Below are 17,639 nucleotides of genomic sequence, written 5' to 3' on the forward strand. Positions count from 1 at the left end.
ATGGTTCTGAGGGAATAGATCAGGAGGACACAACACAGACTCCAGTCCTAGGATCTCCGCAGCTCCTCTCCAGTCCACTCCGTCCTGTCCACTGACCCTGTGCCTGTCCTCAGCACGCTGTGCCTGTGTGTGTGTGTTAGTGTGTCCCTCCGTAGACAGAACAAATATAGATCCAGGGCCAGGGTGCTCTTAAAGAACGGTTGCAATGAGCTGCTCCACCCAGACATCCTCAGCGCCATTTTACCAGTCCAGCGAGCAGTGTTAGGTAATCGTCCATCGGCCCAGCAGACCAACCAAACTCACCTCGCAGTTTCCCCAATTCCCTCTCCCTCCTGCTGCAGTTGTCTTCCCAGCGTCAGCCCTAGCTAACTTCAGCTGCGGAAACCCATCCTGAACTCCTAACTGACAGTAGCTTCCTTCACTCCCATTTTTTCACATTTCAGTGCAGAAGCACTCATCCAGAGCGACTTACAGGAACAATTAAGATGAAGTACTTTGCTGAAGGACACATCAACAGATTTGGGTTTCTGGCCCAATGCTATTAACTGCTAGGCTACCTGCCACCAACCACCACATTTGTCAAATTCTGGACATCTTTTCCTCCCTGCTTCAGAAACACTCTTGAATCTCCACTGACCTCTGAACCCAAGCTACCCAGCTCCTCCCAAGTTATGATCCCGCTCCCTGTAACCCACATCACAAGTACAGACTGAACCGTCTAGAAAGACGTTGCACGTTAAATGAGGAATACATATTTCCTATGACAAAGCCAATAGTTTTGTTTATTTTCATTTATTTAAGTTCGCATTTTTTATCCAAATGATAATAAATAAATACAACCATCATTCGTCTGTACTAATCATGTTGAAATAGCACCAGACTCACCAGTAGGACTCAGTGTAGAAGCAGATGAGCTGATCAAACGTCAGCTGACGAAAATGAGCCATGAGAAAAGCACTGTTTTCATTCTCACACTGTGTGTTTGTGGACATCTCTTTGCACATCATTTCATTGTGTTGCATGTTTGTTTCCATAAAGCATGTTCCAACCTGTGCATGGTGTCTTCCCATTGCATTCATTCATTACATTGACATGTACTGTAGTCACGCTTCACAGAATCTCCTTTTCATGCTACACTACATTTTAAATGTCATTATCTTTTTTAGCACATACATTTAGTTTGATCAGGAATGGATAAAGCCATGTAAACTTAACTCATAAAATCAATCTGCAGATCATCTATAGATAATTGAAACACTGTAAATAAGGTACATTGATACCGATTTGACAGTAATGTCTCATGTGTGAGTGTGTCTAACTCTGGTGTCCTGCCCCCATCACCACAGTGGAAGTACAGGGAGCAGTATGAGCTTGCTAAGAACAAGTTCACCTCCATCCTGGAGACTCCCGAGCATGAGAGCCACAAACGCAGCAAAGCCATCGGAGATGTGAGTTCACTTCGTCACACAACATTCAATTAAAGATGCTTTTTGTTGCAAAAGTCTCCCTCTTCTCAGAAAAATAAATAAAGTAACAAAATTAAATAAATATTTAATAAAATCCTATAATGTATAAATGTATAATTTTGTTACTACTGTGTATTTCTCAACATAACACTATATTTGAATAATTGTGACTTGCAACATTTTCCCATCACTTTTTCCAGAATGTCTACAAGATGGAGTATAACAAGAACAAGGCTAAGGGCTACACCCTGGGCCATGACACTCCACACAGCGCACACATGAAGAAGGTCAAGGAGATCACCAGCGTGGTATGTACTCTACACTCTCAAAATGGCTGCCTTCCATTTCGCACATAACACAGCCACAAAGTCATAAACCACACCTATTTCTACAATTGCTCTTCTTAAAATCGTATTAACCACACTGCTAACCTAATGCCTAACCCTAATCTTAAATTAAGACCATAAAGCTAATATTTTCCAGATTTGTTACGATGTTGCCAATTTAGACATTGTGGCTATGCTATCTAGTGGAAAGCCTTACGACCACATGTCTAAGATTTAGCTGGAGGCAGGTACAGTCATATCCCTGGTTCTGTATCAGTGTGCTTTTCTCTCCTTTGTCTCAGCTGAAGTACAAGGAGGTATATGAGAAGAGCAAGGCCCAGATCAACATGGACCCTGAATCCTTTGAAATCCGCGCTGCCAAGGAAGCCTACAAGAACATCAGCAATGTGAGTCTCTCTCTTCCAGTACTCCTCATCTCCTCTTATCCATTTAACTCTGAACGCCACTTGTGAATGAATGAATGAGTGTATTAGTGAATGAAGTTGGCTTGTTAGGACCAGGTGTTATACCTGATGTTTTCCACCCTTCTGAAATGTTTTTTCTTGAGGCAGACCCTTCACTCACTGTTCTGTTCCTGTATGATTTGTCTCCTTCCAGCTGGACTACAGGAAGAAGTACCAGGCCACCAAGAACAAGTGGATCTGGACGGTCGACAGACCTGACTTTATCCAAGCTGCCAAGGCCAACTTCCAGCAGAGTGATGTGAGTCATGCACAACAGACCTTAGTTTGTTTGTATGTTTGTTTGTATGTATTTTAGCCCACAAGGGAGCTCATCTTCTAAGAGTAAAAAACTGTGTGTAGAAGAATACAATGCTAAAAACAATAGTGACTTAGATGCCTTAGCTAAACACATAACAAAACACCGGCCCAGGTTTCTATACTGATTCCTTTGACATGGCTCTTCTGGTCTAACCCCTGCTGCATGTGTTGCTGTCCTCAGATTGAGTACACGTATGACAAGGAGATGATGAAGGGCTGTGTGATCTCCATCGTGGACGACAAGTTAGCCGTCCTGGCTAAGATGAATGCTGACTTAAGCAATGTGAGTCGTTGTTCCTTTACCAGCCACCCATCAATCAAAATAAAGCTGTTCTGTTCTATTCTGACACATGGAAATGAAATCTGAAGGTGAATAAAAGCCTGTGTTAATTGTGGTTCTTTGTTCTGTCCACCAGGTGAAATACAGAGAGAAGTTTGAGAAGGCAAAGGGTCAGTATAAGACTGTTCTGGACACTCCTACTAACCTTCATGCCAAGTCAGTGCGCATTCTGGCATCTGAGGTAAGAAGCAGAAAACACCAGAAACACGATAACTACAGATACTTACTATGTAATGTTTATCACTGCCAATAAATGGCTTTCCTTACTAACCTACAGTATAGTTATTATAGATAGATCTTAAATGTCATAATGTGAACCTTCATTTATGGATGAATGAGGAATTTGTCACAAAATATATCAAGAACACTTGTTATAATGAATTTAACTGTACAGTATGTTAATTTGGTTTGTACGGCGCCCAATCAGATTCCAGTCTAACACTAGTCCTTGGTTTTCTTTCTGTCCTCAGAGCAAATACAAGCTGGCTGGCAAGATGGAGCAGCAGACCGGACAATTCACCACTCTGCCCACGACCCGTGACACCATCCACGCCAAGGACATGGGCAAACTGGTCAGCGAGGTCAGTCTCCCCATACCAGCTGTTTAGTTAGAGCTGGAATACAGTCCTGAACCTTCATTTCCAGATTTCTCGCACAAAGTGAATGAGACTTCCCAAGACTGTACAGTCCTGAGCCATTTGTTACCTTTGACTCCGTCTTTGTCTCCGGCCGTTCTGTCCACAGAAACAGTACAAGCAGAAGTTTGAGAAGGAGAAGGGCAAGTCCAAGTACAACAACATGAGAGTGCCTCCCGATGTGCAGCATGCCATGGACGTAGCCAAGAATCAGAGCAACGTAAGTCAGTCACATTCCTCTTTTATGAAAAGACTGTATATCTCCTCTATTAAAGACAGTCAATAGTTCATGTATGTTTTATGGAATTGATTGTTATTAATCAGTCAGTCTATCAAATGCATTAATAAAGTCCTTTTTACATCAGCAGCTGTCACAAATATCACTCTTTCCTCTCTCTCCATTTCTAGTTTGCCTACAGGCAGGAGGCTAAGGCCAAGCTCAACTACACCTCTGTGGCTATGCGCCCAGACATAATGAGGGCTACACAGGCCTCCAAGCTCGCCAGCAATGTGAGTGTTTAGCACGCAGTGAATAGCCTACACAGTGGCGAAGCCTGTTTTGCAAAATTAAAGGGATTTTGTATTTGTTTACCTCTCTGAGATGAATATTCATGCTGTTGTTTATATTCTCAGCACGACGCCATCAAAGGCAACAAAACAATTCATATCACGACAGTCTGTCTGTGCATTACCCACTGATGGTTTGTTAGAGTGGTTGGGTTAAATGCGTAAGACACATTTGGGTTGAATCCATTCATTTGTGTAACTGACTAGGTATCCCCTTTCCTTTGTATTGTCCAGTCCACTCATGGTTTGTATATTGTGTCTGGTAGATTGGCTACCGTGAGAAGGCTCGCCAGGAGGCTGCCCATGGAGGTTCCCTGGTCCACCGTCCAGACATCGCTCTGGCCACTGCGGTGTCCAAGCTTAACAGCCAGGTACGGTCAACACCAAACCCTCCGAGTCTGAATTGACCAGTTGTTCCCGACACCTCGGGCTGTTTTCAATGTTTTTATTCCCCTTTATTTAATTACGTTTGTCCCCCTCTCAGTTCATTTTTCTATCATTTCATTGTCAGTTATTTTCTGCTATCAGAAAATATTTTCGGTTTTATTCACTGTCACTGAAGATGTAAATTCAGCAGCCCAGATGGCATGCCTTTCAGTTCAGCTTCCTAGAGATCATGATTGCTTCATAGAGATCTATACAGGGGTGCAACTTTCACTGGGGACAGGGAGGACATGTCCCCCCAACATTCTGAAATTGCATTTTTGTCGCCCCCAGTTTTATAATTGGAATGTGATACAAACCTAGGCAACAGGGGGATTTAGGACCATGCGGACTCCTCCGATTGGTAGGGTAGGCTGTTTGGAGTGTTTATCCGAAAGGATAAAAACATGTTTTTTAAATAATAATTTAAAAAAAGTGATATCCCCCCACTTCTAAAACCAAAGTTGCGCCCCTGGATCTGTAGTATTGCTATAGTATTTGCTCAGCTGTCCTAGCTAGTCTGTAGCATAGGTAGTAGTGACCTTCCACCCATTAGGTGCTTCTTTTGCCACCCTGCATAACTACCCATGTTACCCATGTCCTATTCTGTCCTTGTGAGCTCTGACTGTCTCCTATTCTCCATAGTTACATGTTAATATACTAGTCCTCTCCATAGTTACATGTTAATATACTAGTCCTCTCCATAGTTACATGTTAATATACTAGTCCTCTCCATAGTTACATGTTAATATACTAGTCCTCTCCATAGTTACATGTTAATATACTAGTCCTCTCCATAGTTACATGTTAATATACTAGTCCTCTCCATAGTTACATGTTAATATACTAGTCCTCTCCATAGTTACATGTTAATATACTAGTCCTCTCCATAGTTACATGTTAATATACTCCCTATAGTCCTCTCCATCTCCTCTCCATAGTTACATGTTAATATACTCCCTATAGTCCTCTCTCCTCTCCAAAGTTACATGTTAATATACTCCCTATAGTCCTCTCCATCTCATCTCCATAGTTACATGTTAATATACTCCCTATAGTCCTCTCCATCTCCTCTCCATAGTTACATGTTAATATACTCCCTATAGTCCTCTCTCCTCTCCATAGTTACATGTTAATATACTCCCTATAGTCCTCTCTCCTCTCCATAGTTACATGTTAATATACTCCCTATAGTCCTCTCCATCTCCTCTCCATAGTTACATGTTAATATACTCCCTATAGTCCTCTCCATCTCCTCTCCATAGTTACATGTTAATATACTCCCTATAGTCCTCTCCATCTCATCTCCATAGTTACATGTTAATATACTCCCTATAGTCCTCTCCATCTCCTCTCCATAGTTACATGTTAATATACTCCCTATAGTCCTCTCTCCTCTCCAAAGTTACATGTTAATATACTCCCTATAGTCCTCTCCATCTCATCTCCATACTTACATGTTAATATACTAGTCCTCTCCATCTCCTCTCCATAGTTACATGTTAATGTACTAGTCCTCTCCATAGTTACATGTTAATATACTCCCCTTAATACCTGTACTACCCCTGTATAGCCCTCTCCCTTTCCTCCATATACTTATAGTCCTCTCCCCTGTACTGTCCCTCAGCAGGCAAAACTGTGTTGTAATTCAGAGTTGTAGTGTTGTTACAGTGTTGAAACCACATCATTTCAAGCAGTTTTGCCTGCTGGGTCCATCCTTCCCTCCCTAATCCCCTATCTCTACTTGTTCCCTCCCTCCATTCTGTCGTGTCTTTGTTTTCTCACCCTGCCGTCTTACTGCTGCTTTGTAGGAGGAGTTGGAAGCCAGGCCCTCCCTCCACGGAGCTGCTTCCATCGATACTCCTCAGAGCCGCCACCTTAAGAAAATGAGTGCTCTGACTAGTAATGTAAGAAAGGAATACCTGAGACCCTGGGGCGGGGACCAATGGGCTGCAACTTCCTGCAACTTCCTGTCTGTGCCTTGTGACTTATTTTCTCCTTCTATTCAATGACTCACTGATTGATTGATTTCTGGGAGCGTATGTTGGGGCACCTCTGCTTCGGTAACTTAAGGACTCAGGGACATTTTTTCATTTCTGTTATGATTTGATCATTTTCCCTCCCTTTTTCCTCCATGTTCTTGTTTTCATTTGACCTCCAGTCCTTTTTGTTTTGTTTCCCTTATATCTGTAGCTACCTTCTTTGTATCTCCCATTGCAAGCTTCGCTGGTCACCAAACATAGACAAGCATGGTGATGCAATAACTATTTTCCTTCAAGTCAATGAAAAATATTAAATCGATGTTTATTTCATTTTCATTTTTTCTGAGTTGAATCAACATGTTAAAGGATAAATGTCTGAATCGCCGGGACATGTAGTCGATGTCTCTGTCTGATGTGGTACCGTGCCATGGGCTTATTGTTGTTGCATCATTCTACAGAATTACAGAATTATCTCTGTGCTATGAGGACTGTGTACATCCTGTAGCAAAGCTTATCTAAGGCATCTTATTCACAACAGACAGTGTTGACCCCTATGAGAACCATTTTATCAATTTGCCAGAAGTTCTGTCACTGCCTTTTCATTTGGAGCATATTATAATTAGAAGATTGTTTTGCTCATTTCTATTGGATTTACACACTCCTTATTCCTCTCTCTCCCTCTTACTCTCTCTATCTCTCCCTGGTGTTTCTCTCTCTCCCTCTTTGTTTCTCTATCTCTCCCTGGTGTTTCTCTCTCTCCCTCTTTGTTTCTCTATCTCTCCCTGGTGTTTCTCTCTCTATCTCTCCCTGGTGTTTCTCTCTCTCCCTCTTTGTTTCTCTATCTCTCCCTGGTGTTTCTCTCTCTCCCTCTTTGTTTCTCTATCTCTCCCTGGTGTTTCTCTCTCTATCTCTCCCTGGTGTTTCTCTCTCTCCCTCTTTGTTTCTCTATCTCTCCCTGGTGTTTCTCTCTCTCCCTCTTTGTTTCTCTATCTCTCCCTGGTGTTTCTCTCTCTATCTCTACCTGGTGTTTCTCTCTCTCCCTCTTGGTCTCTCTATCTCTCCCTAGTGTTTCTCTCTCTCCCTGGTATTTCTCTCTCTCCCTCTTTCTCTCTCTCTCTCTCTGGTGTTTCTCTCTCTCCCTGGTGTTTCTCTCTCTCCCTGGTGTTTCTCTCTCTCCCTGGTGTTTCTCTCTCTCCCTGGTGTTTCTCTCTATCTCTCCCTGGTGTTTCTCTCTCTCTCTCTCTATCCCTGGTGTTTCTCTCTCTATCTCTCCCTGGTGTTTCTCTCTCTATCTCTCCCTGGTGTTTCTCTCTCTATCTCTCCCTGGTGTTTCTATCTCTATCTCTCCCTGGTGTTTCTCTCTCTCCCTGGTGTTTCTCTCTCTATCTCTCCCTGGTGTTTCTCTCTCTCCCTGGTGTTTCTCTCTCTATCTCTCCCTGGTGTTTCTCTCTATCCCTGGTGTTTCTCTCTCTCCCTGGTGTTTCTCTCTCTATCTCTCCCTGGTGTTTCTCTCTCTCCCTGGTGTTTCTCTCTCTATCTCTCCCTGGTGTTTCTCTCTCTATCTCTCCCTGGTGTTTCTCTCTCTCCCTGGTGTTTCTCTCTCTATCTCTCCCTGGTGTTTCTCTCTCTCCCTGGTGTTTCTCTCTCTATCTCTCCCTGGTGTTTTTCTCTCTATCTCTCCCTGGTGTTTCTCTCTCTCCCTGGTGTTTCTCTCTCTATCTCTCCCTGGTGTTTCTCTCTCTCCTTGGTGTTTCTCTCTATCTCTCCCTGGTGTTTCTTTCTCTCTCTCTCCCTGGTGTTTCTCTCTCTCTCCCTGGTGTTTCTCTCTCTATCTCTCCCTGGTGTTTCTCTCTCTCCCTGGTGTTTCTCTCTCTCTCTCCCTGGTGTTTCTCTCTCTCTCTCTCTCCCTGGTGTTTCTCGCTCTATCTCTCCCTGGTGTTTCTCTCTCTATCTCTCCCTGGTGTTTCTCTCTCTATCTCTCCCTGGTGTTTCTCTCCCTCTCTTTCTCTCTCTCTCTCCCTGGTGTTTCTCTCTCTCCCTGGTGTTTCTCTCTCTCCCTCTTTCTCTCTCTCTGTCCCTGGTGTTTCTCTCTCTATCTCTCCCTGGTGTTTCTCTCTCTATCTCTCCCTGGTGTTTCTCTCTCTATCTCTCCCTGGTGTTTCTCTCTCTCCCTGGTGTTTCTCTCTCTCCTTGGTGTTTCTCTCTATCTCTCCCTGGTGTTTCTCTCTCTCTCTCTCCCTGGTGTTTCTCTCTCTATCTCTCCCTGGTGTTTCTCTCTCTATCTCTCCCTGGTGTTTCTCTCTCTATCTCTCCCTGGTGTTTATCTATCTCTCTTTCTCTCTCTCTTTCCCTGGTGTTTCTCTCTCTCCCTGGTGTTTCTCTCTCTCCCTCTTTCTCTCTCTCTGTCCCTGGTGTTTCTCTCTCTCCCCGGTGTTTCTCTCCCTCTTTCTCTCTCTCTCTCCCTGGTGTTTCTCTCTCTCTCTGGTGTTTCTCTCTATCTCTCCCTGGTGTTTCTCTCTCCCTCTTTCTCTCTCTCTCTCCCTGGTGTTTCGCTCTTTCCCTCTTTCTTTCTTTATCTCTCCCTGGTGTTTCTCTCTATCTCTCCCTGATGTTTCTCTCTATCTCTCCCTGGTGTTTCCCTCTTTCCCTCTTTCTTTCTCTATCTCTCCTCAGTGTTTCTCTATCTCTCCCTGGTGTTTCTCTCTCTCTCCCTCTTTCTCTCTCTCTCTCCCTGACTTTTCTTCAGCTGGTTCCTCTACTGATTAGGAGTACCTCAGACTCTCTCTGCAATGGGATCCCAGCATCACTTTCTCCCTCATTTTCTATTTCTGACTACCATATATACTGTTCCAACAGCCTATATATGAAGTAAATGTTCTGTGTGTACATTTGTTTCCCCTGACTGTTATGTCTTAATTGCCTTCTGGGGTTAGTTTGCTCATTGAAAGTAAAAAAAATAGTGCTTATTTATTCACGTGTTATACCCACAGATGCATTAAATCAAATTAGTCCTAGAAGGCAACCTATGGTTTTTGCCTTCAAACGGTCATGCTGTATAACAAGGGCTAGTAACCGAGTACAGTAAGGAGTTACATAGATTCAGAAACTCTGGATTTGGATCCCTCTAAAAATCATTTAACTAACCATGAGCCTTTTTTATATTATGTGACCGAATACTGTATTCTGGTGTACTGTTTTTCTCCTCGTTAATCCTACTCTATCTGCGTCTGATTTGATTGGCTTACCTTCCTCACAGACACAATCAGACTGAGTCTAACACACACACTGCCGTGTTATATCCCTCCAGGTGCAGTACAAGGCCAAGCATGACAAGGAGAAGGGGCTCAGGCCAAAGTATGACATGAAGGAAAGTGTTGTTTACAAGACTCAGAAGGATGCACACCAGCTGGCTAGTGAGGTACGTGTTGCACTCACCCAAGTAGAAGTACCACTCTTTTATTATGATAAATACTCATTCAGGCTAAGAGGTCTTTACTCACAGGTGTTTATCAAAGATATACCAAGCAACCGGGACCAAGTAGTTCATGAGATGTACTATAGAAAACTCTATAATAATATATCTATATAATAATTACACTATATTATAATGATTTATCTATATAATAGCTTTCTATAATACGATGATGTTCCTTTGTCTGTCTTCTCATCTCACAGGTGAAGTACAAGGGTGACCTGAAGAAGCTGCACAAACCTGTAACCGACATGGCAGAGTCTCTGTCCATGCAGCACAACCTGAGCACCAGCAAGCTGTCCAGTGACGTAAGACAATCTCACATAAGCCCTTGTACCACCGTCTTGAATCCCGGTAGTGTCATCATCACCATCATCCCGCGTTGCGTAACAACCGCCTTCTCAAAAACCAACCTCCTCGCCATGGCAACCCTCCAACCAAGTCATTCCATATCATTAGGAATCACTGGCTCTCCCTATTTCTCTCCCAGCAGGCACATCTGGTTGTAGTGATGTCATTTCAACCAATTTACAACCAGAAATAGTTGTAATGTAGTTGTAATGACGTCATTTCAACCAGTTTACAACCAGAAATAGTCGTAATGTAGTTGTAATGATGTCATTTCAACCAGTTTACAACCAGAAATAGTTGTAATATAGTTGTAATGATGTCATTTCAACCAGTTTACAACCAGAAATAGTCGTAATGTAGTTGTAATGATGTCATTTCAACCAGTTTACAACCAGAAATAGTCGTAATGTAGTTGTAATGATGTCATTTCAACCAGTTTACAACCAGAAATAGTTGTAATGTAGTTGTAATGATGTCATTTCAACCAGTTTACAACCAGAAATAGTTGTAATATAGTTGTAATGATGTCATTTCAACCAGTTTACAACCAGAAATAGTTGTAATATAGTTGTAATGATGTCATTTCAACCAGTTTACAACCAGAAATAGTCGTAATGTAGTTGTAATGATGTCATTTCAACCAGTTTACAACCAGAAATAGTCGTAATGTAGTTGTAATGATGTCATTTCAACCAGTTTACAACCAGAAATAGTCGTAATGTAGTTGTAATGATGTCATTTCAACCAGTTTACAACCAGAAATAGTTGTAATGTAGTTGTAATGATGTCATTTCAACCAGTTTACAACCAGAAATAGTCGTAATGTAGTTGTAATGATGTCATTTCAACCAGTTTACAACCAGAAATAGTCGTAATGTAGTTGTAATGATGTCATTTCAACCAGTTTACAACCAGAAATAGTTGTAATATAGTTGTAATGATGTCATTTCAACCAGTTTACAACCAGAAATAGTCGTAATGTAGTTGTAATGATGTCATTTCAACCAGTTTACAACCAGAAATAGTTGTAATATAGTTGTAATGATGTCATTTCAACCAGTTTACAACCAGAAATAGTCGTAATATAGTTGTAATGATGTCATTTCAGCCAGTCTTGTCCTGCTTTGCTTATCTAAGCCGTAGTAAAACACAGATCAATAGTGAGTTAATCCTCAAGGACATCATCTGGTAGTGACCCTGAACCTTCTCACCTTTGACCTACACACTTCCTCACATAACCCCTTGTTCTCCCAGTACTAGAACCTGCTGTAACCTTCTTTTCTGTGTCTTTTTTCATTAATCTATGGTCTAGATGAGTCTTTTTCACACACCGTCTCCGTCTAGCATGTTCTCGTTCTTCCTTCATAAAAATCTAACTTAGTATATCATAACTTAGTCTTCTATAACCACTGACGCTCAACTTTCTGCCTCACTCTCTCTTTTTTTCATTTTCTTTCATTTCATTATTTTTTATTCCCGCTCGTTAACTTTTTATAAAACATTCTTGTTAAAAAACATCTATATTTAAATGGGTGGCATTGACTGAGCTAACGACAGTGGCTCTTTTTCCCTACACCTTTGTACTGAGCTGTTTACTGGGCGCTGATTCCCTCTTAGTACCAGTACAAGAAGAAACATGAGGACATTAAGGGTCACTACCTCATGATTGCTGACTCACCAGAACAGCTTCATCACAAGGAGGCTTCAGAACTACAGAGTCACGTAAGTGGGCCAATGTATGGGACGACCTATGAACCAGTCCTATTGGCATCACCCGGTTTTAACTTCCCGTGTTTGAGATGTCAACTTCCTGTTTGAAAATCATCTCTCCAATATTACAATTCATCATGTGACCTGCGAATCTAAATTCTGAATTCTCCCAGGTTTCTTCTCCTACCTGTGAAGTCATTAAATAGTGGAACACTTTGAGAAATAATTAGTGTTTGTATTGTTGACTTGCAAAAACAGTTTTACTGGAAGTGTTGGTTGGGCTGTGTGTTATTATGTAAGTCATTTTTGAATGAATCCACTCGTCACACCATCATTAAACCTGAGAGGTTTATACCGCAATCCTTATAAACTGGTTCCCGTGCTTCCATTCTGTGTGGAGTAATTTTGCCCTCTGGATTAGAAGGGAAAAATGAACTTCCCCTGGTTTAAGTGGAAATGATATCTGGACCAGAATTCACCATATTGAAACAAACCTGTGTCATAAACCCTGTCAGTGTGTTCTGAAGACACCTTGTTACACTGTTATGGTGTTATAGCCCAGTTGGTATCGTTTAGGCCTCAATGGTAACCTTAAATGGCCTATTTAGTCATATTTATTCAATAAAGTAAGTCAACTTTATTCAATAAATACATTTAGAAACTATGATATTGTGAATATATTTGTCTGACTCCTCTTTGTCTGACAGGTGAAGTACAAGGAGAAGTATGAGAAGGCTAAAGGGAAGGCCATGCTGGATTTCGAGACCCCCACCTATGTGACGGCTAAGGAAGCCCAGCACATGCAGAGCGCGGTAAATACTCATTATATCGTTTCAACCCAATATCTAACTGTTGGTTCAAACAACCATTTTACTTTGCAGTTTGGATTTTCGCTGATGCTCAGAAGAGAACACGGAACACTCAACTGTTTTTGCCTGACAAAGTATCTGTACTGTATTTCTGGGGTGGTATTTGGAGATTCTGCAGACTGTTGTGTGTTCTCCATGAGTGTTACTTCAATGTCTGTGAACTGTACTCTCCCTATGTGTAATTTGATGTGAAAGGTAAGCACTGGCACTAAGCGCCCATAACAGATTTCTATGGCACTGACACATGATGTACTGTAAGTTCAGAAATCCAAATGTTCCTCTGATGATCCAGGGTTAAGGTACGGTATTGGACTGACGCAGAACATATTGACTGTTGAAGAAGACGTGGCTCCTTACACAAAAGAGCACTATTATACATGCACAAACACAAAAAGGTTTCAAATCTTATATTGTGTGTACAAAAACACTACCCACACCAGAGGTATACTGTGGCCATGCGTAAAGTAATACACCCCTGATTTGTTCTTAGTAAGAATATTGAGGTGAAGCTTGCATTGTGACTGTGGACTTACTACGCTTGGATGTTATATGTTGTATCTCAGCTGTGTCTGTCACTTGTCTTATCTTTGTGGCTAATAGAAAGACTATCATAAGGAATATGAGGAGTCCATAAAGGGAAAGAACTTCTCAGGCTATGGAGGTCACCCTTACCATGTTGCATGTCAGACATGCCACCAAAATTGCCAACGAGGTAACGAACGGGCATTTACCACCTCTTTCAACTCCTCATTCTTCTCCTCCTCCTCCTCCAGTTCCTAATTCCCCTCCTCCTTCTCCTCCTCCTCCTCCAGTTCTTCACTCTCCTCCTCATTCTCCTCATTCTTCTCCTCCTCCTCCTCCAGTTCCTAATTCCCCTCCTCCTTCTCCTCCTCCTCGTCCAGTTCTTCACTCTCCTCCCCATTCTCCTCATTCTCCTCCTCCTCTTCACCCACCCCTGGTAATCGTACTAAGTCCCTCACAACCACCACAGCCCTCCTTCTTTTAATCCCACTTGAGACTTTTTCTTAATTGTTCTGTCACACCCAGGTTAGATGTGGTCAGCTTGCATGGTTCGCCACCTGAAGATAATACACTCTATGACTATTACACATAATAAATGCACCCTTTTCCATGTTCATAGTACCATAGTAATGCTGCATGACTGTTTTAGTTGTAGAATTTGTTTTATTGTCACATCTGCGCTGTCATCTATGTTGACATCCTGACTTGTTTAGTTCCCTCCATCTAGTAGGACACTACAGGAGGTTTGGTGCAAAACAACCATTCCCTCCATCTAGTAGGACACTACAGGAGGTTTGGTGCAAAACAACCATTCCCTCCATCTAGTAGGACACTACAGGAGGTTTGGTGCAAAACAACCATTCCCTCCATCTAGTAGGACAGTACAGGAGGTTTGGTGCAAAACAACCATTCCCTCCATCTAGTAGGACAGTACAGGAGGTTTGGTGCAAAACAACCATTCCCTCCATCTAGTAGGACAGTACAGGAGGTTTGGTGCAAAACAACCATTCCCTCCATCTAGTAGTACACTACAGGAGGTTTGGTGCAAAACAACCACACCCTCCAGGGGAATGGTTGTTCTGCACCAAACATCCAATATTGTCCTACTAGACGGAAGGAGGACACAAGAGGAAGTTTGGTGCAAAACAACTGTCTGCATTTGTCTGCTTTGTCCATCTGGTTTTTCTGTCTGGTTTGGCTTTGTATATGAACCCTGTTTCCTGTGTTTGTTGTGCATTATGACCTAATGAAATGTAGGCATGAGTGCTTTTTACAAAGAGCCTCATGAACAAACTGTCTTGTACCAAAGATTCTGTGGGTATTTATTGTCCTATTGTCTGATAAAATGGGATTGTTTTCAGGCTGCTTCCCAAACTCACCAATGTCTTTCCAATGTCTAATTTAATATGTCTATTGGTCATAATACTTATTGTAAAAAATAAGAATAATGTCCAATTTGGCAACTCAATATTTGTCTATACATGTCAACCAAAACCAGAACTGGTCTGTCATAATCTGAAGGCGAGACTTGGTGGCTTTGAGAATCTATGAGTGAGCGGTACTGCCACCTGAGCCTTTACCGTACCGTGTCCTGTCTGTGTGCCCTGCCTGTGTTACCCTGCCTGTCTCTCTGCAGCCTCTCTGTTCTTCCTTCCGCCCCGTAGAGAGAGTACAGGAGGGATCTAGAGGAGGGGGTGAAGGGTAAAGGGCTAACTGTTTTTGAGGAAACTCCTGAGCTTTTGAGAGCAAGGAACGCCACTGCTATCCTGAGTCAGGTAGGACTGCTACAGATGGAACAGGCTTCTTCTTTAATCCCTCGCTCATCCCCCTCTTCCTCTGCTTCTTCTCCTCCTCCTCTTCCTGCTTCATCACCTAACTAACCAGGCAGCTGATTGGTTTTCTTCTTGGCTCTGGCTAATGACATTACTAATGTGTTTCCAACGCAGTTGTGAAGCTAATAGTGTCGTTCCCCCAGCCTGGTCTTAGATCTGTTTGTGCTGTCTTGCTAACTCCAATGTTGACAGTGACTACAGGAGTTGGCAAGACATCGCAAACAGATCTGGCACCAGGCTAGTAGTTCCCCAGGTTAACCAGATAATATGATGTCTGAAACAACTTTCACTGAGATTCACACTAAACCTTCTTCTGTCTTTCAGCTCTGAGTGGACCCTTCCTGTCTCACATCACTCTCCCTCACTTGTAACTTAATCCCATTATCTGTTCCTGTTGGTTTGTGATGCTAAGCTCTCTGTTCACGGTTCCCTAGGAGTCTCCTTAATCATCCCCTTAGCTGAAGATGTTTTAACCTGTGACGTTTCTGGTTTTGCAGCCCCTAAACCAATGTGACATAATATCCAGTAGTTATTTTGAATACTCACTATAAATAGTATTTGACTTGTTTTTGACTTGACTGTGTTTAATGGGGCTGTTTGCAGAAAGAGTACAAGAAGGCATTGGAGACAGAGATCAAGGGCAAGGGAATGTTGGCATTGGCTACAGACACGCCAGACTTCATGAGGGCTAGGAATGCTACAGACATCCTCAGCCAGGTCAGTGGGACAGGGTTTTTGGGCCAAGACACCCTTGTTTTGTAATATGTGCGTTAAGTCCAGTAATTTCAAAAAGCATAATACATTATAGCCATGTTTTTGTTAGGTGATAACAACCAGAGTAGCATTTACTTGTAACCTAGAAGCTATTTCATATTGTCCAACTGTCTTCGTTATACCTGAGTTGCTGTATAGCTATTTTACATGTAATGAATGCACACTATAATCATAACCACTTTATGTTCATTGCCTTCAATACTGTAATTGTGTACTGTACCAAGAATACTGAACAACCACTCTCCATCAGTGCATGTAGATGTTATTTAACAAAGAGTGTGTTTCTGAGCTGCAGTTTGTGTCCCTCCTCAGCAAAAGTACAAGCAGACTGCCGAGGCGGACAGGGCTAGCTACACTAGTGTTATCGACACCCCTGACATCCTCCACGCACAGAATATCAGGAACATGGTCAGCCAGGTAAGAGGAACGCTCCAAACTACTATGGATGTCTGTTAACTGTGTACGTAAACGCTTCATAAACTATGTAGATACATTTTGCATCAATTTGATTGATATAGACTAATATGCTTTGAATACATTGCCATTAGAGTTGAATGACCAAGCTCTTATGTGATGTCTCTCGCTCTCTCGCTCTCTCGCTCTCTCGCTCTCTCGCTCTCTCTCTCGCTCTCTCTCTCGCTCTCTCTGTACTCTCTGTACCAACAGAAAAAGTACAGGGAGGAGGCTGAGAAGTGCATGTCTCACTATGTGCCCGTCCTGGACACGCCTGAGATGATGAGAGTCCGTGAGAATCAGAAGAACTTCAGCACTGTAAGTAGAAGCCTTTTAAAACCATCCGTTCCATTTTAGAACCTTCCGTTTTAGAACCCTCCCTTTGGAACCAAGACCTAGGTTCCAGGTCTCCGGTTCACCATGCCCTCATGTCAGTCAGTGGCAGCAAGGTGTCTCTCTGTGCATCTTCAGTGTCTTAACTTCAAAGTATCACCTTCAATACTTTATATACATGTATATATATGGACATCTGTTGTGTTTTTCTGTCTGAACTAAAAGAAACCAGCAGGATATGGACATTATGTTTATTATCTAATTACCGATTCAGAAAAGCCAGGCTCAAGACTTTTTATTGTCGTTGGAAAGTACAGTAGCTAATTTCATAATTTAGTTTACACTGAAAAAATATATAAATGCAACATGTAAAGTCAAAAAGAAAGGAGGACCAAGGAGGATCATATAATTAATACAAATGCCTTTATTAGTATGGCACATTCAATAGAAACAAAGTAATTTTTTAAAACGACGCGTTTCGGCTGCATGGCCTTCGTCAGGCAGTACAAAAAAAAGGAATACAAGGTCCTCTTTTGAACAGCTTTTCAATTAGCCCTAATTGGAAGAGGGAGTGGTTACACAACATCAAACTAACTATGGAGTACAGCAAGGATAACATTCACTTTTTGGACCTCAACATTAGTAAAAATGAGAAAGGTTGTTTGCACACATCAATCTTTAGAAAGCCTACAGATGGGAATACCATTCTGAGGGCAGACAGCTTTCACCCCAAAAGGCTAAAAGAGAATATTCCATATGGCCGATTCCAAAGAGTCCGCAGAATTTGCGATCAGGAAACAGA

General features: G+C 42.2%; 1 protein-coding gene across 1 annotated transcript in view; it reads left to right on the forward strand.

Annotated features, from left to right (window-relative positions):
• Positions 1–17,639, forward strand: part of LOC110501815 (nebulin-like) — a 102,651-nt gene that overhangs the window by 76,060 nt on the left and 8,952 nt on the right. The window contains 20 exon segments of the mRNA XM_036959230.1: positions 1,347–1,448; positions 1,667–1,774; positions 2,095–2,199; positions 2,411–2,515; positions 2,756–2,857; positions 2,991–3,095; positions 3,385–3,495; positions 3,659–3,769; positions 3,958–4,059; positions 4,383–4,487; positions 9,829–9,939; positions 10,197–10,301; positions 11,962–12,066; positions 12,762–12,866; positions 13,524–13,577; positions 13,579–13,635; positions 15,110–15,220; positions 15,881–15,994; positions 16,364–16,468; positions 16,718–16,822. Of these exon segments, the coding sequence (XP_036815125.1) occupies positions 1,347–1,448; positions 1,667–1,774; positions 2,095–2,199; positions 2,411–2,515; positions 2,756–2,857; positions 2,991–3,095; positions 3,385–3,495; positions 3,659–3,769; positions 3,958–4,059; positions 4,383–4,487; positions 9,829–9,939; positions 10,197–10,301; positions 11,962–12,066; positions 12,762–12,866; positions 13,524–13,577; positions 13,579–13,635; positions 15,110–15,220; positions 15,881–15,994; positions 16,364–16,468; positions 16,718–16,822 (2,028 nt within the window).

The sequence above is a fragment of the Oncorhynchus mykiss genome, chromosome 22 (genome assembly GCF_013265735.2).
Source record: "Oncorhynchus mykiss isolate Arlee chromosome 22, USDA_OmykA_1.1, whole genome shotgun sequence".
In the NCBI taxonomy this organism is placed as follows: Eukaryota; Metazoa; Chordata; class Actinopteri; order Salmoniformes; family Salmonidae; genus Oncorhynchus; species Oncorhynchus mykiss.